This window comes from Balaenoptera acutorostrata, chromosome 11 (assembly GCF_949987535.1).
Source record: "Balaenoptera acutorostrata chromosome 11, mBalAcu1.1, whole genome shotgun sequence".
NCBI classification, from domain to species: Eukaryota; Metazoa; Chordata; class Mammalia; order Artiodactyla; family Balaenopteridae; genus Balaenoptera; species Balaenoptera acutorostrata.
Window position 1 is genome coordinate 3,099,337 of NC_080074.1, and position 26,147 is coordinate 3,125,483.

Genomic DNA, 26,147 nt, shown 5'->3' on the forward strand with positions numbered 1-26,147 from the left:
GTACGTACTGGCATAACAACCCATTAATAGATTAATGGAACATGATAGAGTGTCCAGAAAAAGACACACATGTATACAGTCATTTGATTTTCAGAAAAGGTGCCAAAGCAATCTACTCTGGAAACATAACAAAACTGTTTTCAACAAATGGTGCTGTGTTAACTAGGAAATCTATATTTTAAAAAAGAACCATGGTGTCTTCCTCACACCATACAGAAAAATTAAGTCAAGCTAGATGACAGACCTAAAAGTAAAAACTAAAATTATAGTTTCTAGAAGAAAAACATAGGAGAATACCCTGGCATGCTGGGCGTAGGAAAACGCTTTTTGGTTAGGACACAGACAACCGTTACCACAAAAAATAATAAATTAGAATTCATCAAAATTAAAATTTTCTGCTCAGCAGAAGACATTTTTTAAAAGTAAATTGAGGGAATTCCTTGGTGGCGCAGTGGTTAACAGTCTGTCTGCCAACACAGGGGACGCAGGTTCTAGCCCTTGTCCGGGAAAATCCCACATGCCGCGGAGCAACTAAGCCCATATGCCACAACTACTGAGCCTGTGCTCTAGAGCCCGCAAGCCACAACTATTGAGCCCACGTGCCACAACTACTGAAGCCCACACGCCTAGAGCCCGTGCTCCGCAACAAGAGAAGCCACTGCAATGAGAAGCCTGCTCACGGCAACGAAGAGTAGACCCCGCTCGCCACAACTAGAGAAAGCCTACGTGCAGCAATGAAGACCCAATGCAGCCAAAATTAAATAAATAAATAAATAAATAATTTTTTTTAAAGTGTAAATTGACAAGCCACAAACTTGGGAAAAAATATTCTCGTTCCCTCTCTCGATATGGATATAGATATATAGATATATAGATATAGATATATAGACACCATATGGTCAGGCCACTCAGGATGGCTGGTCTCTTGCTCTCTGTACATCCCTGCTGGACCAGCGCCTGCTTCACCTACACCTGCTCATGTGACTGACCTTCCTTCATACTTGCCCCAGGCCCCAGCTAGTGACTGTTCTTATCAAAGGGGCCATGAGGGGCGTGCCTCTCTGCTGGTTTCCCTGGGAACTGACAAGCCCACCTGAGGTCAATTCCCCCTAAAACTGGCAACGGCCCCTTCTCCCGGGAGTGAAGACAGCCGCCATGTCCTGCCCACCGCCCGCCGCACGTGGTGAGGCATTGCTCCAGGAGCTAAGCTCCCCCGTCTATTAAACCGCTGATGTCCCTGTTGCTGACTCCAGGCTCTTTCTTCACTCTTAAAGCTGGGCAAGTACAGGCCTTGCAAGCCTGTGGAGTGCAGCCCAACAATACAGATACATAGATACACACGCATGCGTGCGCGCACACACACACACACACAGGACTGCTAACCAGCAGAAATGAAAACAGGGCTGTGCAGCGCTGGTGAGGACGTGGAGCAGCCAGACCTCACTGCTGACGGCTTATGAAATAGCGTAACCAATTCGGGGAGAAGATCTGGATGTTTTTCATAAAAACTAAGTATAGCCCTACGCCATCACCCAGCAAGTCCACTCCTACGTATTGACCCAAGAGACAAGAAATACACGTCAACAAGAGGACGACTACCTGAGTGCTCACGGAAACTTCACTCCTAACGGCCGAAGACTGGAAACAGCCTTGGCTTCCACCAGCTGGAGGATGTTTAACCAAACTGTGATAGAGTCACACGATGGAGCACTGCTTTGTAATTAAGAGGAATGAACGATTCATCCAGGCAACAACATGGATTTCACTGTTTTCAATGCTACTGTAAATTGAATTTTTTTTAATCTTCATTTTTACACTGGCGCACAATAACTCACTCTTAATGAATCTTCTGCTTCAACCCAGTAACCCACACATTCTTGTCTACTTAATAAACGTTTCTAAAATGTTGCCAAGAGTCCTCACTGCTATCGACTGGAGCTCTAACATCACAGCTCTGAAGGTGCTTCCACCCCGCGCATGACGCATCTGGACGTGAGACGGGAAAGCGCCACGTGGAGGGGGCGCTCCAGCCATCCACCGTCCACCCGCGGGCTGGGCACGAGGTCTGGCTCTGCGCCCTCCTCCTGCTGCTCCGCTGCCCTTTCCAGGTGGAGACTCCTGATGTGAACAACAACAGCCACGTCAAGGCCACGTACGCATCCTCTCCACCACCTTCCCAAGCAATGCACCGGCCCTCTGTTCTCTTTCCTTGGAGTTTGGTTGAGAGGTGGCAACAGATCGAGGTTCTGGCTCCTTCTGAGGATCCTGGGCCACCTTCTGAGCGTGCCTCGGGCCGCTCTCCTTTTCGGAGCAGAACCTTCTCCAAGGGCTCCCTGTGCAGGCTCTGGTTCCCTGTGATACGTCGTCCCTTTTCTCTCCCTGGCTAACTCACAGCAGCTGTATTTGAGGAACCACCCCGCCCCCCGCAAGACAGTGTCCCCTCCAGCCCCCAGTCACAGGTCTGGTCGTTCCCGGCCTTTCTCTGCCAGTCACTACACCACCACATTTCCGGCCTTTTCTCTGGCAAGTTCCAAGATAATATCGTCACTTTCCCCAATATTCCCATCCCTTCCACGCCAGCAACCAGTTCTTAGAATTGAGTCATTCTTCCCCAAGGAAAGAACATGTAAATGACTAATTATAAAAGGCAACAGTTCTTTTCTACTCAAAGAGGCTGTCCTGCTAAGTAATGAATCTGCGAGTAATTGTACGACTGCAGGGCGGGCAAGTATGGAAGCCGTAACTCAAGAGGTGAGAGCTCCCCAACAACCCTGGCGTCATGTCGTTGGTGAGATAAGAAGGCTGGCAAAGGCCCAAGAATAATCCCCGAGAAGCCAGAGAAGGGCTCGCCCACCTGGACTGGGACCTGGGCCTGCCCTGCCCGGCGCTGCAGCAGAGCCTTCGAGCAGCTTCCTTCCTCAGAAAGTCCACGGGCACTCTCCTCCTCGGTCCCGAGGCCCAGGTCCTGCTGGCCTGTCGCAAAGCGGTCCTTTGTAAAGAAGCAGCCCATCAGCTGGACTGGCCTTTGGTGACCTAACCAAAAATCACCTCCAAAGGCGGCATTAGAAAGACACAATCCGTGAAACCACTGGAAGAAATAATGGCCCACCAAATTTTTTTTTTTTTTGGCCACGCTGCGTGGCTTGTGGGATCTTAGTTTCCCGACCAGGGATTGAATCCAGGCCCATGGCAGCAAATGTGCCAAGTCCTAACCACTGGACCACCAGGGAATTCCCCCTTCAATCTCTGGCTGGACTCCTCACGTCATACCTGAGGACAATCGACCTCATTATGAGACCCGAGTGTGGCTCTATCCTGCCAACGAGACGGGAAAGCCCACGTCAGGGCCCTCCACCTCACGTTCCCAATGGCCCCTGGACATGCAGTCAACTCACGATGCCCAGGATCCAAGGAGCAGGACACGGGCAGAAAGACCCACTGTTGTAGGATCCCATGTCCCCGGGCACAGCTCCCCCAGTTCCAGTGCCAGCCGATGTTCACTCGTGGCGCACTTTCTCCGTCTTGTACTTTTCCTCTTGTGAGCTCGCCCTGGGGGCCTCTCCCTGAGAGCATCTCTCCCTGCGGGGCTGCAGCGCCCACGGTGCTCAGCCAACTGCTGGGCTCCCTGGGACCCTTTCAAGCAGCCTGTGAGGTCCAAACTGCATTCATAATGATATGGAGGCATCATCTACCTCTGTCGCCATGTTGGCATTTGCTGTCATGCTACAGAAGTGGTGGCAAGTAGAAGTGCTGGCTCGCGGCACGGACCAAGGCAGCATCCACAACCGTACTCAACGCCACATGTTCGTGGTTTAAAAAGAGGCAGTTTCACTTAAGGATGTCCTGGGTGACACAGGAAAAGTTCCTAATCTTATGATTAGTATTGGGTTAAATCTTGACCCTTGATAAACATCTTTTCAGTATTCTATGGGAAAAATGGGAAGAACGTGTAAAACTCTGGAGACGTGAACCCAAAAACATTGATTTCTTCCAGAAAAGCAATTTTTGGTGCAATTCTCTGAGCTGAGAGCAGAACTGGATACATTTTCCAAGAGAAAACGTACTTGAAAGAATGACCAACAGGCAAACTGGTTATTCAAACTTGGGTATCTGGCAGAAATTTTCTCAAAAATGAACAAAGTTACCCTGTCACCTCAAGGGAACCAATTCACAGTGTTTGCTGCCAATAATAATATTTGCACTTTTAAGCCAAAATCTGAATTTTAGAGAACTTTTATCCACCACTCTGGGCTTGACAGTTCCTTATGAGAATGGTGGTAACACTAACAAAGGTGATTTTTTGATACTGTATGATGAAACGCACCAATGTTTAGAAAATCTACATACCTCAGGCATCCAGGATTTTCCAATGACCAGTGTCTGATGTGACAGAACCATGCGTTTGTAAAAGATCTATTCCAAGTGCAAGACAGGTCAATGGATTTTACACTGTGACTGAGCACAAAATGTTCACTGCTACGGCTTCACATTCACACTGCAAGTGACCTTTAAGAAACTACCATCTGTTTGGCTGTGGTACAGCATTAAAGGGAAAACATCCACAATCATCTGAAAGGGCTGTTAAAATACTTCTCCCTTTTCCAACTACATACCTGTGAGAGGCTGGGTTTTCTTCATATACTTCAACCAAAAAAACATATTACAACAGGTTGACTGGGGAAACACATATGAGAATTCAGCTGTCTTCTGTCAAGGCACGTAAAGTAAAACCATGCCTTTCTTCTCACTAAACATTTTTGTTTTGGAAAATATTCATTTATCATAAAAATACGTTATTTATAATAGCATACAATGGGTTTATGACACCTGGTCCATGTTTCCTCTTGATTTTAAGTCAGTTCATATCCTCACACTTATCCAAACTACAATGGTGACAGTACTTGCACACACTGAAAAGTCCCCCACGGAGCTCGCACAGGGTCACGGGGGATGGCCCCATCTAAGGGAATTACAGAAGAGCCCCCCCAGACTCCCTGGATGCTGGTAATGGGCATCGCTGAATGCTTGCTCACGTGAGGATCACATGGAATCACTCATGAGCATGTGACAGAAAGACAGACGGCTGCCGTTGGCCTGGCGTGCGTGGTAATCACACACACACACACACACGCCAGAGAAGCATTATGCCTTCCACGCAGCACCCCTGTCAAGAAACCATTTCATCAGACAACAAATCTCGGGTGAAAAATGAAAAGCCAGCATCGGTTTCATTGTACAGCTGATTTTATTTACAAATAGAAGCCGGAAAATCTTGTATTTAAATAGCAGAAGTTCCATCACTCATGATCAGAAAAGTGACACCTGAAATTTATAAAAAGTTTCAGATTATGATTCAATCTCCTTTCCAAGGAGGAAAAGAGTCTTAAGTTTTGGGAGGAAGACTGAAAAATATGAAAACATTAGCAGAGTAGGGAAATGATGAATTGATGCTGGGGCCAAAATCTGTCGCCAGCAGGCACATTTTTCTTTACAAGATACAAAATCAGTCAGAAGGTGTTCTGATGGGCTCTCAGATACAAGCTTTCTATTGTTCAACTCCAGAAAGGGCTTCTGCTTTCTCTTTGTCAATTCCTAAGTTATCAAGGGGAATGGGAACCCACACAGTTTTCTTCAACAGAATCGTCCTAGCTGATTTATTCAAATTAAACCTCAGGGCCTCAGTCAGTCTTTAGATGACATCTTAGAAAAGTCTTGCTTGGACCATTTCCAATCAAGCAGCTTAGCTGAGGCCTCTCCAGTGGGCGGCATCAGGAATGCCTGCTATGACAACAGCTCAGGAAAAGCCAAAGCTGGCGGGAAACGCCTGTGACGAGTGCATCCGCAACTCCAGTCCTCTCTCTTCAGGGGGAAGGGCCCTCCTTACCTGGGACAAAGGGATCCTGGCAGAACCCAAGGCCCCCGCACAGCCTCCGTCCTGTGGCGGTCATCTTTGGACCGTCCTCCCGTGAGTGACCAGAACGAACCTCAGACCAAAACCCTGCCCCGGGCTCTTCCCCTCCTCTGTTGGCAAATTCACGGTCCCCCTCCAGGCCCCACTCTGCCCCACAGGCGTGTCGTCGGAGCGTGGTTTATGCCTTGTGCCGCAGCGCTCACACTTCTCCCCTTCACCCCACGGTGAGCCCGGGAGCTCGGCCCTAAATCCCTTCTCCCGCCCCAGAGCGGGTGCAGCCCCGGCCCCAGGCAAGCGTCTGGGAAAGCTGTGTGGGCACCAGACAAGCCTAAAATGGCCCACAGCTGGCTCGAGGGCCGTCTACCTACCGCGGCCACTTCCCGCCACACGCAAGGCTCCAGCCCGTCCTCCTGCTCTTGACCTGCCAGCGTCTTCCTCCCCAGGCACTGTGTTTGAGTTTCCCCCTGATTTAGGGGAATGGATGATGCCATAAAACCATCCCAGGCCCCGGAAGACTCTGGCTTTCCAAGGAGAATCCCAGCCAGGGGCCCAGCTGACACCAGGTCCAGCAGAAGCCCCACCCACGGGGGGCAGGATGTCCCCCAGCTCACGCTTCCCTCTGGGACCCGGAAGCGTCACTGGTCCTCGAGCGCCGAGATCCCTGACCCGAGGCGGGCGGGGATGGTGGGGCTGACGGCTGACGGGCCCCGGTGTCACGGGTGCGGAGCCAAGGCCTTGAATCTGATGCCCTTTTTTTTTTTAAAGACCCCAATTGTACTTGAACATTTGTTACTTTTTTTTTTTTTTTTTTTTTAATGGCTGTGTTGGGTCTTCGTTTCTGTGTGAGGGCTTTCTCTACTTGCGGCGAGCGGGGGCCACTCTTCATCGAGGTGCGCGGGCCTCTCACTGTCGCGGCCTCTGTTGTTGCGGCGCACAGGCTCCAGACGCGCAGGCTCAGTAGTTGTGGCTCACGGGCCCAGTTGCTCCGCGGCGTGTGGGATCTTCCCAGACCAGGGCTCGAACCCGTGTCCCCTGCACTGGCAGGCAGGCTCCCAACCACTGCGCCACCAGGGAAGCCCCAAATCTGATGCCCTTTAAGAGGCGGGTTCCTCTGAACACAGTTCACGCAGACAGTGAAGCGGCTCGTCAACGACCCCCCCGTGCTGGGGTGCAGAACCACAGTCACCGGCGGCCGAGTGGGGCGGGGGGCGGGGGTGCGGGGGGGTGGAATACCCGCGGGGATCGGACTCTGCAGGGGGGGGCCTGGTCCCTCCGAGCCCTGCACTGTGCCCCCCAACCGGCTCCAGAGGCGCGTGTGCGCCCGCAGACACACAGTCACCCTGAGGAGCATGAACTCCGCCAGAGGGACGCCGCGGGGCGGCGCTGCCTCCAGGGGGCTCACCTGGATGCCGTCCAGCAGCCGGCTCATGCACCAGTACGTGTCGGCCTCCACGTTGCGCAGCGCGTCCGCAGGCACGCAGGAGACGTCAGCGGTGTCCACGTCCTCGTCATCTGTGCCGCGGGGCGGGGGGAAGACAGGGAGCCGTTAGCCCACGGGGCGAACGAGGACGTGTGCTCTGCCGGCAGGACCCACCTCCCCGCCCCCGCCCCGTTCTCCTCGCTCCAGCTAGATGACTTGGCATCTTCCACCGCATCACTTAATGGTTCTCCATTTTGATACCTAATTAGTTGCAGATAATTAATATTATGAATCCTCTCCAATTAACATAATTAACATATTGTAAATCATTGCTTCTCAGGCATTTCACATCCTCATAAGAGAGGACCTAAAATATCAATTTATTACTTATTCCTAACTGAGGTCTGAACGTTTTTTCCTAAGATTTCTAAAATTCTGCTTCTCATATATTCACATATTCATTCAGTAATAACGCCTCTAAAAACCCGTTTCCAAGGTGAGAGTTCCCAAAACCACACTGCGTAAATACTTCTGTGCTATGAGCAAACACCAAGAAAGCAAAAACACAGATGTGTTTGAAAGAAAGAATAGGCAATGGTGCTCTAAATAATTTCCTCCTCCAAGCATAAAAAATCTAATGAGAAAGCATAACTTAAAAGCTTTAAAATGCAAAACAGATGCCTAATTGAAATGGCTTATCAGACATTTGAAGAAATTAACTTTAGATCCTTATAAAAATTGCTATCATCCAGCATAACACTCATAAGTGTTTTAAAAATTGTGCATCGTATTCTTTTAATTTTATTTACTTTTGTTGTATTTTGCAAAGGTGCATGGCAACTTTGCAAGGAAAATGTTCTTTACGAAAAGAAACATTTCAGCCCGGAATATATTTAGAAAGTTTTAAGCGGGTAAAAATGACAATAATCATGACAATGATAACTGCTAACATTTACTGAGTGGTTATTAGATGCCAGGCACTCTCCTTCATGTTTTAAATGCATTAACTCTATTGCGGCCACCGTTGCGCCCCTTGGGAAATGGGGTACAGAGGAACAACGAGCCGGCCCAGTGGCGGCCTGGTAAGGAGTGGGGTCAGGGTATGGACCCGCCATCCGTCCCGGAGCCCGGGCTCGTAACCGCTCCCACAGAGCAGGCCAGCCCTCCACACCTGCGCACACCTCACACCCGGGCTTCGATCGCCTCCCCAGCAGCAGCCCGACACAGCCTGACTCCCACCAGGTGCTGGGCTGGGAGAGCCGCCCGGGAACACCCTCCCACTCCGTCCTCTGTTCACAGCGGAAATCAGAAAGTAAAAACACGGAGAATCCCCCCAGGCCAGCACCCCGTGGGGGAACCAACCAGCTGGGGCCTCTGTGGGGGGCCTCAGGAGCCCAGAGAGGAGGCCACGGCCCCGGACACACATCCAACCGGGCACAGCCTCACGGCCGTGCAGAACACAGAGCAGATCCAACTCCTCATCACCGCGTCTCCCTGGAGGCGCGTCTGTCCTTCTGGGCAAAGGAAACCAGCACTCTCACCTGCCTTCCTTCATCTCCTCCCTCATTCACGCAACGAGTTTCTGCTGGTTTGGTTTGGTTTGGAGGGTTATTTTATTGAGATACAATGCACGTACCGTAAAACTCACCCTTTTAAAGTGTACCATTCAGTGGGCTTTAGTGTATTCACAGGGTTGGGTAACCATCACCACGATCTAATTCCAGAACATTTTCATCACCCCAAACAAACCCTGGCCTCATTAGCAGTCACTCCCCATTCCCCCTGCCCCTCTCAGTCCCCAGCAGCTGCCAGGCTGCGTCCTGCCCCCGTGGACGTGCCTGTGTGGACATCTCATCTCAGTGGCATCACAGGACACATGGCCTTTCGGGTCTGGCTTCTCTCGCTGAGCACGATGTTTCCAAGGGTCACCGTGTCATAGCCTGTGACAGTGCTTCCCTCCTTTTTATGGTATAATAACTTTCCACTGTATGGATGGGCCACACTGTGTTTATCCCCCGCCCCTCGGTGGTCACTGGGTCATCCCCACATCGGGGCAAAGTGACGAGAGGCAGCAGGCCTTCCCTGTGTCCCTAAACTCCGGACCCTTGGGCACAGAGATGAGGAGGAACAAACGCCCCCAAGAAGCTGGTGGGTTAAAGGGGAAAACAACTTATAAATGGAAAACGGAAACATTTAGGTACCAGACAGTCACCCGGGTGATGGGGGAGGGGTGGGTTACTCAGACCCAGGCTGTGTGCTCAGCCAAGGCCCTGGCAGGCAGACCCAGGCAGCCCTGTCCCCTTCCCTGTGACATGGGACTGGGATGAAGAGTGCACCGGGGCCAGCCCTGAGCTCCCCTCTGCCCGAGTGCGCCCGTGAACCTGCACCAGCTCAGCTGCCCCCCTCCGGGGCTGGGGGCCTCCCTCCTGCACTGGGCACCGCTCTGCCCGCCGGGCTGGCCCAGCAAGGCACCCGGCCTCGGAACTCTGCGGTCCCAGGAGGCACGCTACGCCCACATGCCCTGAGCACACCCTGGGATGGAGGCCCACCTGATTCTGCGGATGGCCTGCCTGGCTCCGGAATTTCTCGTGGCAGCCGAGGCGGGAAGTGTCATTGCCACCAGTTCACAGATGGGGAAACCACGTCTCCCCAGGGTTCATTGCCCTGCGCTGTAAGGGCCGCCCAGCACCGGGTCCCACCCGTCACGACGCCCTTCCTGCTGCAAGACCAAGTTCGCAGACAAGAGTGCAAGTCACCTCGTCGGGGCGGAGACCTCCTCGCTGGGAAACTCGATTCAGCATCCCCCCCAAACTAGAGCAGAGCTGGATTGATTTTCCGTTCTCAGGGAACCGAGTCAACAATAATCAGAGGGCTCCTCTGGAGGTCTTCCATCCACGCACTCTCTTTCAAGGGCCTTCAAAGCACTGAGATACTTCCTCAGCTATAAGAAAAGGCAAGCAGGGGACTAAAGCCCTCCCAGAGCTCAGGCTCTTCTCCTGGGTCACGAGCAGCGGGGCTGCCTCAGCCCAGGTCCGCAGGGTGCGGGCTGCCGCGGGGTCGAAAAGCCAAGAGAATCGGAATGACCCTTATTGTCAGAATGAGATAAATACCCCCCGTGGTTTTTTTAGGGGAACACAGAGAGCAGCACAGTCAGAGCTGAGGGACGGGCCCAAGAGCAGGAAACACGGTGACCGCCCCTGGCGGGGGGGCACAGGAAACGGGGCACTGCTGGTTCCGAGGGGGCCCAGCTGGACCAAACCACGAACAAAAGGGCAGGTGTGGTACAGGCTCGGTCTGATAGAGGCTAAGCTACTAACCCCCCAGAGAGCCCACACCACGGGGCAGGGACGAGCTCTTTGGGTCAAGACCCTCTGGCCCAAGGGTGCACACCTGCCACCAGAGCTCACTCACTGCCTGGGACAGCCCGGGGGTCGGGGTGGGGGGGCGACCAGGAGGGGAGGAAACCCAAACACGGAGCCGCCCCACTCTGCACAGGCCCCAGGCGTCTGGGCTTCGGGCCGGCGGCCATGGAGCCCACGCCAGGTGGGACTCAGTGACAGCGGAGAGGTGGAAGAAAGGCCGTCAGCCAAGACCACTGAGAGAGACCCACGGAAGTGAGTCTTCCCGGGCCATCCCAGGGTTCAAAGGAAGAAACATGACCCAAAGGGAAAAAATGATCAATTGACAGGTACAGGAGAGCAGACAGATCCAGGCCAGCAGCAGACGGAGGTGAGGCCTAAATAACAAGGTGGCGGTGGCTGTGGCCGGGGCAGTGGCTCTGCAGCGCCCCTGGGACCTGGGGGGGGTTGGGCCCATTCTGACACAACCCGTGAAGATGCTCCAGGCGGGAGGGGGCCGAAGCACAGGGCCCCCCAGGGCGGGGCAGGGCCCACACAGCCTCCCCCCTCCCCACCCTGCAGGGCTGGGAGCCAGGACCGCTGGGGACTCACCATGGCAACATTTAAACGTTATTTAAAATAACGGAATGTAAACCAATCTGTTTCATCAAAAACCGGATTAGATTCTCTGTCTTGCGTTTATCTTCTAATCACAAACAAACAGTAACGCTGGCACGAGTAACACTGCACCCAGCCCTCCTCCCCATGTTATCCACGACACCTCCCTTCAGGGGCCAGGCCCTGTACCCCGGGGACATCACGTTGAGGAAGGTGACCCCAGAGAGCCCTCAGAGTGCCAGGGAGGACGACAAGTGCACAGGCTAACCCAAGGGGCGCCTGGGGGAGGCAGAAAAGGCACTGACCGCCACAGCCCCGGGCAGTAGATCAGGAGTCCCAGGTGGACCACAACCAAATATAAAGGCACAGGACGTAAAAGCAGACATTTAATTAAAAATAATCTCACTTGTCTTCTTAGATCATAGAAAAGCTTCAGGGGATGATTTAAATAAATTCTTTGAAAATGCTGTCCTGCCATATGACTGTTTAAAAAGCAGTTTGTAAAACAATCCCATCTTTACCAACAACTCCATTTATAAGGAAAACTCCACCGCTGCACGTCTGTGTAGACCTGCACACAGAGAACACTGCTCAGAGGAGAACCGTGAATGCCCTGGGGTGTGATTGGTGGGGTAGGAAGCTGTCACTCTTTATTCTCTATGGAAAGGTACAGGGTAAAAAGAGAACATCCATTTTCACAATGCAGCTATTTTAGCAATAGGGGAAAAAATGTTGGTTAAGCCACTGGGATAGTTTAACTAAAGTCTGTCTTTTCCACAGGTAAATAACCCTAGAGAAAAAGTGCCCAACGGTGGTGGTACTGTAAACGGTTTGAGAAGCTTGCAGGGTGTTTGGGGGTCAGAATGATTAGAGTGAGGGGACCCACTGGCATTCAGTCGGTGGGGCCAGTGCCAGCCAGCCTCTGCCAGACTGGGCAGGTGGCCAGGTGGGTGGGTGGGTGGATGGGCAGATACAGGAAACTATTAAAAGAATGGAAGGTACTCAGCCTGGTCAGGAGAAAACCACACAGGGATATAACTGCTGCTGTGAAATATCCCAAAACCTATCTTAGGCAAAGAGAGAGCAGAAATGTCCTGCCCGTGTTTCCGTGTGCAGGAGACAGAGAGCATCAGTGGATAAAGGAACAGGCAGGCTGATGAGCGCAAAACGCTAGGACACTGTGATGACGAGGATGCCCACCAGGCCGTCGAGACACCGCCCCCATCGACGGACAGACGGACCGAGTGTCGCTCCGGAGCTTCCACAGCACGTCCTCTGGTGCCGGGGCCGTTTCATCTGAAAACAGCCCGCTGAGGAGAACACGTCCACCCGACAGACACGGGGCCTGCGGGCAGGGAGCGGGCCGGGAAGGGCAGGGCCCAGAGGCTGTGCTGGTCCCCTCGGTGTCGCCGCCGCTCTGGACGGGCCGGGCACCGGGGCCTCTGACTGAGTGTGGAGAGGAGGGAGGAGGCCTGGTCCCTAACCTCCCTGCACGGCAACAGCTCTAGAAAAGCAGGACCTCGTGCGTAAGAAACACTCCCCTGTCCCCGCCCCCGTGGGACTGCCGCACAAGCTCACCGAGCTTTCCGTCTGCTGGGAGCGGGATTCCCACGGCCTCCTCGCTAACTGGAAAGGGGAAATTGCTCAGTTTAAACAGCGCTGGGACCATCACGGGATTCCAGGATCGCCAGCGCGGGCTGGACGGTGGCCTCACTCAGCACGAGGTGTGGGGAAGAGCGCCGGCCCTGCTGGGGAACAGCGAGGGCAGGGAGGGGACCAACACTGCTGTTACGACTACATCCATCACCCACTGGGCACGCACCCTGCGATAAACCTCTTCACGTAATTAGAAGCTTAGCTGCTAATCAAAAATAGTCCCGTCTGTATCAGCAAGCTGGAACCGTTCTACTGTCTAATCTGCTGCATCGCTCAACTTGGGAGTTTTAAATTTGAAACCCTGACACTTTGGTGATGGAGACTCCATTACACAGATTTGGGCTCCAATGTAGGGAAAAATCCTGCTTTGGCCAGAGAAGTGTCACAACTCAAGACTGTAAATTCACGAAACTCCTCGGCCCGGCAAAAAGAACGAATGCTATGATCAAATTGGCTGAGCAGCAGGAATGTTTAATTCTCATATAAACAATGTTCAACACAAGGTCACGGACTACACCCTGTCAGAGTGCCCAATTCTGTGACGCGGTTGAAGACCCGCAGCCCACAGCCCCGGGCACACGTGGGTGGATGGGCTGTCAGCAGACAAGGGTAACAGATCAAGGACAAAGCAAGGACCGCGCGCTGCCCCCTGGTCAGGCAAGACGGCACCACTGGGCCACGCTCAACTGTCAACCTCCGGCCCTGAGAGGGACCCCAGTGACACGGATCGACCTTCTCTCAGCAGCAACAGGCTCTGCTTCCGTCCCACCCCACCCCAAGCACACCCCCCATCAGGGCTTCCAGTCTCACAGACGTGCACCCCCAGGCGGAAGGCACGCTCTCAGGAACAGGACAGCGGGGCGGCCGGGCAGCTACTGGTCTCTTCCTGTAACAACGCGGGTCTCTGATCCCCAGGGGAAAGGGCCTGTCGGCAACACGGGAAAACGGCAGTGGTGGTGTGGGTAAGGAGCCCAAGAGTGAACGGAAATTTCTGTATCTTTAGTGACCCTTGTTTTCATAATGTCCTTTTGGCAAAAGAAAAATTTTTAATCTCATAACATTCTTTTAGCTTGAAGGGATCTTTGATTTTTTTCATAATTCTGTGAGTAGGAGTTTTTGGTAACAGAAACGCTACTGGTGGAAATACCAATTGATTCTATTAACTTGTACTGAGCAATTGTACGTGCAGGAAAATGTGGGGATGGCTGGCAGGTGAAGATGAAACCAAGAACCACCTGCAGAGTCTGGAGGGAGAGGGCGCCAATGCACTCGTCCACGGATGCGCTGACTCACTCATTCTGTTTATCGACCTTGTTTATTGATAACATTTGTTGACCTGATTTATCTCCAGGGAGATGCAATTCACATGGCCGTGCCTGTGAACAAAGAACCGGCCAGCTGGAGAGTGAGCAGGGACAAGGGGCAGACACAGAAGGTTCAGAAGAGCACAGGGTCCCTGACCCCCGGGGAGGCGTGAGCAGGGGAGACGTGGCATCCCAACTGGGCCTGGGAAGATGCAGAACAGAGCACACGGTGACGGGAAAGCAGGTGACGTGAGGGAGGGGCCTCAGGAGGCAGAGCCGGGAAGCGGCACGGGCGTCTGCACAAGAGGCGGTGAGGACCCTGATTCCGTGGCCCCGGCGGCAGGCTCCAGAGCCGGACTTCCTTAGCGGGAAGGGGAGCCGTGGAGACAGCTGTGCATCGGCGTCTCACGCAGGGGGGTGGGGGGCGCAGGGACCCGACGGAGGGACAGCACCGTGGACAGGAAGAGAAGGCCAGAGGCGGGGGAGATGCTCCCAAACAGGGCATGTGCACCTCAGCCGCCACGGAGGCTCACGTGAGATCCCGGGCCGCGCCACTCAAGTCCCCCCGCTGGTAAAGTCACGGCCAGAGAACAGATCAACTCCACACCATGAAATGCCAGGCGCTGGACCACCTGCTGCGGAGGACAGGTGGCAGGCCAGGATGCGGCAACGCCCCGCGGCATTTCCTCCATGGCGCGTGTCACGAGCTGTGTCACCCCCTACTGCTTTACCTGTGTGCTCTGTCCCCCCACTGCAGTAAGAGCCCCTGGAGAGCACGGCCATACCCACCCCGCCCTCCGTGTCCCCAGGCCCTCCACCCACACACAGCAGACGCCCCCAAAACACCTGCCAAGTGAATGAACAGCCTGCCACCAAAGAGCCGACAGCCTAGGAGGGAGGAGTAACTACATCAACAACTGGACCTAGAACACAGTAAAAGTTATGCCAACGCACCCTATGAAGAATGAAAAAAGACTTTACCCCAATGGCTCTGGTTAAGGGAAATATCCAAATTATTGCTGAATTTAAGATTATACATAAAATCTAACTTGCCTCCACTAATGCAAACAACAAGTCAACCAAGGAGAATTCCTTCAAACTGAAGGAGGCATTCTTCCAAACGATGTCATGTACAGCCTGCACTAACAGCCTCCTTTCCGCAGAAGCTCAGGGGGCTCTGAGAAGGCCAAGCTCCCTCTGATCTTGAGGCCCCCTTGAAAGACTGCAGCTCATGCTGAGCTCGCCTTTGAGAATCGCAGGCACACTTTCTCGGGAAAACAGGGCCCCAGGTTCACGGGCTCCCGCCCTCTCCGCGCTCCGAGAGTCATAAGCAGGACACACACGGCCTTCCCCAGGGGCACACAGACCATTAAACCCACAATGCTCATCTGAAATGCAGTGGAGCTTGGACCCTCCCTCATCAGGCTCACAGGACGAAAGCTTTCACATCTATTCACTGAATTAAAGGCTTTAAGCCCCTCAGTATTCCCTCATGGGGAAAGGAGTGGAAGACTTTTGGTTAAGACCTTTCTGATGCCGTGTTTCCAATCAGAAGCAGGTTCTGTAGAGACCCATCTTTCAGAAGGCGGACAGCAGTCATTCATACAGAGGATAAGCTTCCTGGAGTCATGCTCATCTGCCAGATGCAAATTGATCATAAATCAATTCATTCAATTGATTTACTCCCTTTATCTAATTAAGTCAAAAATAATTCCTCAAAGGATAAACGGGTCTTTAAATCAATCAGCAAAACACTCCCTCACCATTACTAACGCAGCCAAATGGAAGGAAAGGTTGACCAACACGAGACCCTGCTTGCTCCCAAAAGCCTTGGTGAACTGCATTCAGAAAGGGAGTGAGGAAAGCTCAGGGGTGCTGCGCTGGGACAGAAAGTCGCTCCAGAAGGTGCGTGTAGAGGCACTACCCCCAGGGTGACGATGGAATCCCGACTCTGCGTGCGTGCGCAGCTCAGAGAAAGACCCTCCCAGGGAAAAGCCCAGGACAGAAGGAGAACCTGCTCTGCGTCACTATATTCAAATGTAAAACAGTTGTAAGTAAAAAAGTGAGAAAGTAAAACAAATTGGACAAACATCTGCAACACAGTACAGGCCAAGGCGTAATATCAAACAACCTATGAAGAGCTATTTCCCAGCAAGAAAAATATGTGTCAGCCTGGTAAAAATGAGGAAAATACTTGAAAAGTTTACTTATGAAAAAGTCAGTTTAAAACATAAAGAGAGCTTCCCTGGTGGCGCAGTGGTTAAGAATCTGCCTGCCAATGCAGGGGACACGGGTTCCAGCCCTGGTCTGGGAAGACCCCACATGCTGCACAGCAACTGAGCCCATGCACCACAACTACTGAGCCTGCGCTCTAGAGCCCGTGAGCCACAACTACTGAGCCCACGTGCCACAACTACTGAGCCCGCATGCCACAACTACTGAAGCCCGCGTGCCTAGAGCCCGTGCTCCGCAACAAGAGAAGCTGACGCAATGAGAAGCCCGCGCACTACAATGAAGAGGAGCCCCTGCTCACCACAACTAGAGAAAGCCCGTGCGCAGCAACAAAGACCCAATGCAGCCAAAAATAAATAAAATAAATAAATTTTTAAAATAATAATAATAATTAAAAAATAATAAAACATAAAGAAATGGGGACTTCCCTGGTTGTCCAGTGGGTAAGACTCCACACACCCAATGCAGGGGACCCAGGTTCGATCCCTGGTCGGGAAACTAGATCCCACATGCATGCCTCAACTAAAGATCCTGCATGCCGCAACTAAAGATCCTGCGTGCACCAACTAAGACCCGGCGCAGCCTAAATAAATAAATAAATATATTTTTTAGAAACATAAAGAAATGATCAGTAGCACTAGTTATGAATAAATCCAACTAAATATAATGAGCTCACCTATAAAATCAGTCACACTTCAAAGTTTAAGATACCCACCGCTGATGCAGGTAAAGAGAAACAGACTCAGGAGCCACAGGGAGCACACAAAACACAGAAGTTCCACTAAGAGAAGGATAAACGGGTTCTGAAAAATAATCTGACAAAAGAGGCCAGAGGCCATGAACATCCACAGAGCTCTGCTGTGCCCGATGGGGAGCCAGGCGCCGAGACGGGGGCCCTGGGCCCTGCCCGGCCACGGCTCGCGGTCTGGCTGGGGAGCGGGGCTCCACGGTGCAAGCCCAGCTCCCCGTGAGAACGGGTAGACCCCCCCACCCGGGCCCCCAGGTCAGGAGGAATAAGGTGCTGTTCCCCTTTACTACTAATGACACAATGAAAGCCCAGACGTGCACTCCCAGGAAGTCACACTGTGAGCACCTCTGCTGCTGGGGTGATGGAGGCCCTTAAGCTCTGGCTCATTACAAGGGTTTGCGGCCCGACCTGATGGACAACCCAGCCTTCGCTGACAGTTCCAACAAGGTGACTTTGGCCAGGGCCATTCGCAGGTGAGCAGCTTGCTTTCATTGACAACTCCTGGTCCTCAATAAATCATTCAGACACATCAACTCCAAAATTCCGCTCATGTTTTCACGCTACTGACATCCCAACTGTGATGCAGTTTACGGCAAGAGGGGGCATGGCATTTGCTGGTGCCCGACATCAGGGTCTCACGCACAGACTGCGGTGGGGTCCGTGGCCACAACCGCTGCAGCAGTTCCAACATGTCTGCGTAAAAGGCCGTCTGTGCTCACTCACCAGGCATGGCCTCGCCAGGAACCAGGCTTTCAGTCACCCTGGCAATGCCCCTGATGACCCATCAATCAAGAATTGCTACATTTCAACCCATTCTTCCCTCTGTTACCTTCAGCAAATGGACCCTGAACAGGAAGTTAAAAACTGCTTGCATTGTAACTAACCCAACCGCACGGAATCTAATCACAGAAAGTACGAGGCTCAAAACACAACCTGGACGGTCAGTCCACGGATTACAACACAAGGTCAAAGCAAAATGGGCTCCTTTCAATATTCTTTGAAGCAAACTTCTGTTCAAACTTACATAATCAACTGTGTGGCTCTCCGACTTGTCAATAATAAGAAATTCATTCCCAAGAAAAGAACCCTCGGAACTCCTTTAAAATATGGGGCCCTTCCTTTCCTACTGGTCAGGTGGCCTCCTGGCTCATGGCTGCAGCAAATGCTACAGGTCCCTGCAGTTAGGGAGGGCCACTGGGGCCGCTGGGTGCCGAGAAGGTCTGCAAAAGGCCTGACTGCAGAAATGTCCAACAAATTAACTTCATCTTATTTGAGACCGACATTTATTTTGCAAACAGCACACCCGCTCTCCATCGCTGCCCTAAGAAGCATCCAGACACAGAAGGTGTGTTGCAGGCGGCCCAGTGCAGGGCCTAGGCCTGGGGAACGGTCTCCAGAGCCACCTGAGCCACCACCACGGCCATTGCCCTGTGCATGCTGGAATCAAAGAGGAAAAGCAAATGCAGGCACAGGTCCCCAAAGGGGCCCCCAACGGCTGGTCCCTTGGGTTTCACCCTGGGAGGTTCCCACTCCCCCGAAGCACACCGGGAACTGGGGAGGCAGAGGCGAGGAACGGGGGCGCCCTTCACTCAGTACCTGCAACCTGGCCAGAGACCGAACGGCTCTCAACGGCCACAGCCCGAGCACTCCCGGGCTGCCCGGGCCTTGGACACCGTGAGGCCAGTGTGGGCACTGAGAGGGGCGCCAAGCACCCCAGGCAGCGCCCAGGGCATGTGCGAGATCCTGAGTCGGGGTGGGGATACGATGATCAGGTACCGATCATTTTAATCCACAGTCACAGAAGAAAATTTGAAGAACTCAAACTTGTAAATAAAGGGGGAAATTAGGCACAAGTCTATCGTGTAAAACACTTCCAGGCTACCTGAGTTTAATTTTATTCCAGTTTCTTCTACACGTACTTTACGCTCAGCTTTTCTATGGCTATGGTTGCACTGTAAATATAAATGTGTATATATGGATACTGATGTTTGCAGCCAGGGTTTGCCACTTTATAACACACTCTTTGGGATGTTATAGGATGCTGGTAAACAGTCAGGACCTGGTGCTCTGCCGGTCTCCTTAACCACATCCCTGCTTTGGACGTCATCTGGAACGTTTCACTATTATCAGGAAAGCACCCCTGCCATGAGCATCGTGTTTGCATAAGGGGTCTGATCCACGTTGAGAATCATTTGCTTAATATAAACATCTCAAACGAAACTGGCAGGTGAAGGGAAGGTAAGAACATTTTCAGGGTCCCGACAAATATTAGTAAAATATTTTAAAGGAGCATTCGGAATTTATACCACAGCCAGGGCACCCAAGACTGTGGACCCCACCATCTCTCATCAGCGGTTCCTTCTTTCTACCTCTGCTCACTGGGAAGGTACAAACAGCTCAGAAAATGAAGTATAATTTGCATTTTTTTATGTCCTGGTGAAGTTTGACGTTTTTCCCACAAGTGCCTTTGTGGCTGTTCCTTAAACCCGTTTTGGATTCACTGAGTTCCCAGGCGGAGCCGTGAGGCGTGGGAAGGGGGGCGGGGAAGGGGTAAGTTCTCATCCCCCGGGAGCGGGGCTCTCCTTGTTGGGGTTTCAGACACCTGCGCCTCCCACTACGAGCACCCCTCAGGGGCAGAGCCCAGGCCTCCCAGCAGGCTCGGGATGTGTGCCCTCCAGCCCAGTCACCCAGTTACCCTGAGGAAGCACACAAGAAACTCGGCAGCCCAAATCACAGCAATCCAGATAAGTCTGTCAAAATCCACACACACGTACACACACTCCCCAGCCTGTCTGGCTAGCAACCTGTGCAGGCTCACGTGGGTCCCTCTGTAATCACTAGGCGACGGCGCTGTGTCTGCCCCTCCCGTCTAGTACCTGGCGTGTACGAGAACTAAGTCAGTCCACGTGCTGCTGTGGAAGGCCCCTGACAGAGCCCTGGGTCCCCAGTGTCCAGGGATGGGGGGTTGTGGGGTAGAATGCTCAACTGAATGAAGGACTAGGCTAAAATTCTCCCGAGTCTCTATCGACCCAGTTGCCTGAAGAAACGACTGAGTCTCTCCTTTGTCATGTTTGTGCTGGGATTACAAGATGCAGAATTAGGGGTGCAGGCCCAGAACGTTGTAAGCTGAACAGAAATCAGGGAGCTGCATGAACACTGTAAGTATAACTTGTTGCAGTCTCTCTGTTGGTCTCATGGGGCTATAGCGCTGACGACGGGCCTAAAAATGTCCTGAGCCGCTTGAAAAGCTAAATGTACCATGATTATAAAACCATACAGATATGCATTACAATCTGAAGGCACTGGCGTCCCTACAAGTTGGTTGAGGTAGAAACCAAGAGTGAATCTACAGCAATTACTCAACTTGAACACGGGAGCAAAATTTTAAAAATGCTTAGATGATGCTTGACCTTCATTTACCACATTTTCTGAAATGCTTAACTTGTTTTTAAAAAGTTAGACTATGTTAATGTATTGGTACCATGAACCTCTGTTTGATCAAAGGCAGTTAGGAGACTCAATTCAATACTAAAGCTGCCTGGGATAAAAGATGAACTAACACCAACCAGCTAACACTATTTACAGAGAAAATGAAGGCGGAAAGCCTCTGTCAGAGCAAAGCCTCAAAGGCCTGATTTGTATTAATCACTCTGTTGTCATTTTCCACGGGCTCTACTGAATTCTCTTCATGCCAGCAGTCCTGGGCGAAGGTTTCTGTTTTGTTTTTGAGGAAATCTATTCTCCTGGCTGGAGGCTGGTCATTCTTTTGTCTGCAGCTGTAGAGCGTGATACGAAGCGGGAGCCTGCCCAGACCCGCTCACTGTAGGTTGGCTTGAGGGTCCTCGAGCCCAATATCAAAAAGATGCCAAGAGAACACAGATTTCTAAATAGGGGTCCAACCCTGCAGCTGGCACACGAGGCCTGTCATGGCGCTAGCTAACGTGCCACCGCCAACAAGCGCAGGTGAGAGAAGCGTCGTTAAAAGGAGGACAGCTCAGATCCTGGCCTTTCTTCGGCTCGGTCACTGGCGGCCTGTCGCCTATGGGATCCTCCTTCCCCGCGTGCTCCCAGGAAATCCAGATTTCAGGCTCTGTTATCATCCTCTGCGACAGGGAACCAGGGCTCTGGGACAGTAGCGGGTCTATGTTTGGGGCAGAAAAATCCAAAAGGACCTGCTGACAAAATGGAGGCCTTCAGAGGTCCCAGGGGGCAGCGCCGAAAAGCCTGGGTGGAAAAGTCAGTTCAAAGGACAAGGGGCCAACTGAAATCAAAAGGCACACTCTGACCTCAGGCCATGAGAATGAGCAGAGCCTGCAAAGCCCCGCCCACGCGGCCGCTCAGAAGGACACAGAGCACAGAACACGCCAACCAGAGCAGTCCTGACGCCAGGCTGCTTCCAGAAGGCGGTAGGGTGGAGGCACCCGGGGTCTGGTCTGCTCTGACCCAAGCAGAGTCAGGGTCAAATGAGCGCCAGAACTGACTGGAGGAAGGACAGACGGAGGAGGCGGGAGGCCCTCGGCACAGGGGTGAGGAGGTGAGCCTTTCCCTTCCAGGGTCCCCTGCCCGTGCGGTGGCATCAGGGGGACAGCCTGGGCGCTGCCCGAAGGCCTGCGCATCGGCTCCTACCTTCAGGACAGCGCGGGGTCAGCCCCGTGGGGAGTCCGAGCTGGACCCCGGTGTGCATGGCACTCCCGCACCCGCCTTATCCCGGTCCAGCCCACCTCTGCCGCCCACCTGTGCCCGCTGGCTCTCCACTGCTGCCTGGGCGATCGCGGACAGAGGCGGGGACGGCTGCACCTACGGGCGCCCTAAGAGATGCCTCATCCACCCCTCCCATAGTTTCAGGGTCCTTTTGTTTCTGTTTCTTCACCGTGTGAACTGGAGAGTACTAACCCACCCAGGACTGTGAGAACCAACCAGAACGTCCCGCCTCGCCGCAGTCTGGGGGTGGGGGACAGGACAGACGGGGACACGTTTCGTGATCAAGGCCGCCTCTGTGAGCCACATCCAAGACCCAGCTCGCTTCATACTTGATTAAAGGAAAAGCTTCACGCTTCAGTTGGGCGGAAAGAAGGTACAGAGGAGAAAACATATTCCTTCTGCATAGATTTCATGAAAGAACTCGGACACTCAGAGGGCTGCAGCTCTGTCTCACGAGAACCACAAGCCACAGAAGAAGCACTCTCAGTGCAATCAAGAGTGAGGGTGCTTGTTACGAGAAATGCATGCTCATTCCCCCACGTTCAGTACGTCCACAGATAAAGCAAAGATGGGACCTAACTCTTGAGGAGCGGCCAAGCCCACTGCCATCCTGGGAACCCGAGAGAGAAGCGCCCGGCGACCTGGGGCAGGCCCGCTGCCCATGACACCCGCGGAGCTGATCCCCTCCAGGGCCCTGCGGACAGGGGCAGGCTGGGCGGCAAGGACAAACAGTTCAAAGTGCCCACAAATCACAGCTCCCCGACAGCAAGAATGCCACCCAAGGCGGGGGGTCCTCTGTGCCCGCACACGCAGAGACCCCTGCCCACAGGGAGCCCTTGTCCCACCGCAACTTGACGACAGATAACTAAGCACCCACGGGATGAACGGGATTCAGATGCAGGCTGCAGGGGGGCCAGCAAAGTGCTGAGAAGGGTGCGGGGGGGGTGACAAGGTTGGCACAGGCCCTGGGAACAGGACAACCAGCTGCCAGGTCCCAGCCACAAAGGGAACCAGAAGGACGCGATCCAGGTTTCAAAGCCTCTGGTTCTACACCACCCAAGGAGGGCGGGCAGTTAGGTGCACAGAAGGAACCCCGCCCGACGCCCTGGGGCTGGAAGCCCTCGCCACAACTGCGCCACCACCTCCCGGCTCCTGTCCCTGCCTGTCACCCTCCTGCAGGAGCCCAGGACCCCTGGGCTGCCCGGCATGCCATCCCCTGCCACTTGAGGACATTGTGCCCAACCTGAGACGCAGGACCAGCCCCCTCCAAGTGCAAGAGATGTGGGGTGCCCTTTCGGGGGGGGGGGGGTGTCTGCCACCATCAGGGGGCAGGGGATGGCCTGGGTCTCCGGCCTCGAATCCATCCTCCACGAGGGCCCCTTCTTCAAACGGATCCGCCCGGGGCATTTGTCAGGGAGGCTTTCCCAGAGCATCACTGGCCTGTGGCTGTCCCTTTCCTCAGGGAGGTCTCTGGGCAACAGCAAGGGGCATGCAGGGCCCGGCAGAGCCCTTCTCCCTCTTCCATGCAGGACGGACCCCACCGGGAGCTGACTGCTCGCCCCCGTCCCAGGATCCCTACGGAGCTCACGCCCCGGCCCGGCTGGGTCCACATTCAAGGGGCTACTCTGGCCTCCATCTGTTGGCCTCTGTTTATCTTCCAGGCCGATCCTGTTCCCGGCTCATCAGCGACACAGAACACGTAAATCTAAGATCCCGGAGAACGGAGGGTGTTCCCCACGGGAGGCTCATCTGAAAGTGAGGAGAGATGCCTCTGCCAGAGCCCCCTGGTCCCCCAGTCGCACCACTCGGCCCCTCCCCATCCGTGTGCACACGCGGCCTCACCGACGTAACACCCACCTAGGCTGCGGACGGCAGCTTCCGCGTGCTTTCCCAACATCACCACCTTAGGGCGGGACCAGACACTGGATACATCCCAGCTCATGTCCGTCAACTGAGGGGCGGCCAGGCTGACCCCCGAGAGGGGCCTTCTTCTGTCTGCTTATTCCAGGGACGCGTTCTTTCCAACAGCGCGTTTATTACAACGCATGATGCTTGAAAATAACTTGGAGGATACAGAGTGTATATAAAAGAAAGGCAAGGCATCCGTAAATGCACGATGCAGCTACAGCTGACATCTTGGTATAGTTCACTGTGTTACAATTTAGCCCATGACACTCATTCATACACACTTTGTTTTAATAAACCAGAATTGAGACTAACTATGAAGTGTTATGCCTTACTACTTTTGCTTATACCCCGGCCATTTTCACATACTGAGAACGCATGAAAATCACAACTGGCTTACACGTCCTCCGCGGCTGGACGTCTGGGTTCCCCCGGAGTCTCCACAGGAACAGAGGGCTCTACGATGAACGCCCCAGCCCCAATCCTCGTGCCCTTCTCCTGTCTCCTCCAGACAAGGGGGCGTCCAAGCCTTTCAATACACGCCCAGTGCTTCCCAGAAAGCCTGCTTCACCAAAAGATTACAGGGTGTCAATCTCGCCTCGCCTGAAAAGCACGGAGGGTTATCTTTTGTAATCTTTGCTAATTTGATAGACAAAAATAGAACTACGTTATTGGTTCAATTTGCATTTTCATTACTTGGGACGCTAGACTTTTCTTTAGTTTATTATTCATTTGTTCCTACATTGCAGCGTCGCCGCTTATTTCCAAGAAGAATTTTTTCAACTACATGTTTGCTTTTCACAGACGTAAGAAATGGTTCATAAGGATAAACACCGTCACAAAAAACCCCACAGGCGAGGAGAGAAGTGCAGGTTGCTGTGAGAATGTAAACACCACCGTCGACGGCATGGAATGCTTACGGCGCCACCAAGCAAAGCGAACATTTCTGGTCAGTTTGAAGCCACCTTTTCACATAAGGATGAAAGATAACTAAAGTCATGATACCATTCTGGGGTGGCGAGAAAATAATTTATTTTGATTGACCTTTCTTATCCAATTGAACATCAGTGTATTTTTAATCAAATATATCAATATGTACTAATTAACCCTGCTTGGGGTGAGTGTTAACCAACTGCTTCAATAATAAATCAAAAAATCATTATTGGTGTATTAATTTTTTATAAGTAACATACCATGTAACACCAGACTGAATATTATATCACCACCACATAATTACACCACAATATACTCTGCGGCCCATCCTTCACGCTGTTATTAGACTCATAAAATATGCTTCCAAAATGAGAAAAAATAGCTGTCAAGAACTGCATCTTATTATTCAACTATTAAACTTTCTTAATCATCAATCAGTTTAATTGCTCCTGACAAGGGTTATAAATAACATTTTGTGGTTCAACAGAACACTACAAGGATAACCCCTTCATCCCCGGAGCTGATCAGAAACTCCTCCCTGGATATTCCAATAGCATCTACTTATCTTTCACTGGGATACTGTCAGTTCCATTTCAATTGGATGTAACATTCTGAAGCATTTTGCTAATTTATGCCAAAGATGTTAAGAAATCATTGTATTAAATTGCTCAGTATTATTTTCAATTAGATCCCTAATGGGCAGATGACCCATTCCACTTAGTCCAAACCAGCAGCTGAATGAAGACATGACCGTGTCCAGTTGCTGAGAATTCCGTCCCCTCCTCCAACCCATCGGCTCTGTGTCCTAAGCTCTGGCCCTCAGCCCAGAGCCTGGGCTGCAACAGAGGCAGAGGTGAGAGACAGCCGCTGCCTTCAAGGGACTTAGCACTGAGGGAGGATACAGGAAAAGGCAGGACTCAAGACTGACTATGGGGTTTCCACCGATGCCACATGCCAGGCCACATGTGACAGCATGTCATCCATCTGCACGTCCGCGACCCTGCTCTCATGGCGTTACTACCATGGGTGGGGCAGTGCTCCGCAAGCCTGGGGGACTCACTGGACACCTGGGTGGGCCTGCTGTCTATTAAATGCATTCACACAGGCCTTTTCTCCTCCTCTGGAATAACTATCACCACTGTAATCAAGTAAGTGTGTAGAAATCTGTGTTATCGTTGGTCTTCCCTGATAAAGTGTAGGCTTGAAAGCCCCAGGAGTGATACCCCACACAAAGGCACCAAAGAGGTGCCTGAGACACACTGGCTGAAGACCGGATGGTCAGCTGGCCTCCCAGGGCCCGAATGGAGAGAGAGGCACGCAGCATGCTAGCATTCAAGGAAGGGAAAGTCCATCCTGCTGGAGAAGGAGGTTTAAGAAGGCT

At 52.6% G+C, this 26,147-nt stretch overlaps 1 protein-coding gene across 4 annotated transcripts in view; it reads right to left on the reverse strand.

Moving 5' to 3' along the window:
- Nucleotides 1-26,147, reverse strand: part of TBC1D22A (TBC1 domain family member 22A) — a 316,566-nt gene that overhangs the window by 122,699 nt on the left and 167,720 nt on the right. For 2 of the 4 annotated variants that reach the window (XM_057557201.1, XM_007189217.3), the window contains one exon: nucleotides 7,314-7,423. The exons of the other annotated variants lie outside the window; for them this stretch is intronic. In XM_057557201.1, the coding sequence (XP_057413184.1) occupies nucleotides 7,314-7,423 (110 nt within the window). The remainder of the gene's footprint in view (nucleotides 1-7,313; nucleotides 7,424-26,147) is intronic. 4 annotated transcript variants of the gene reach the window in all.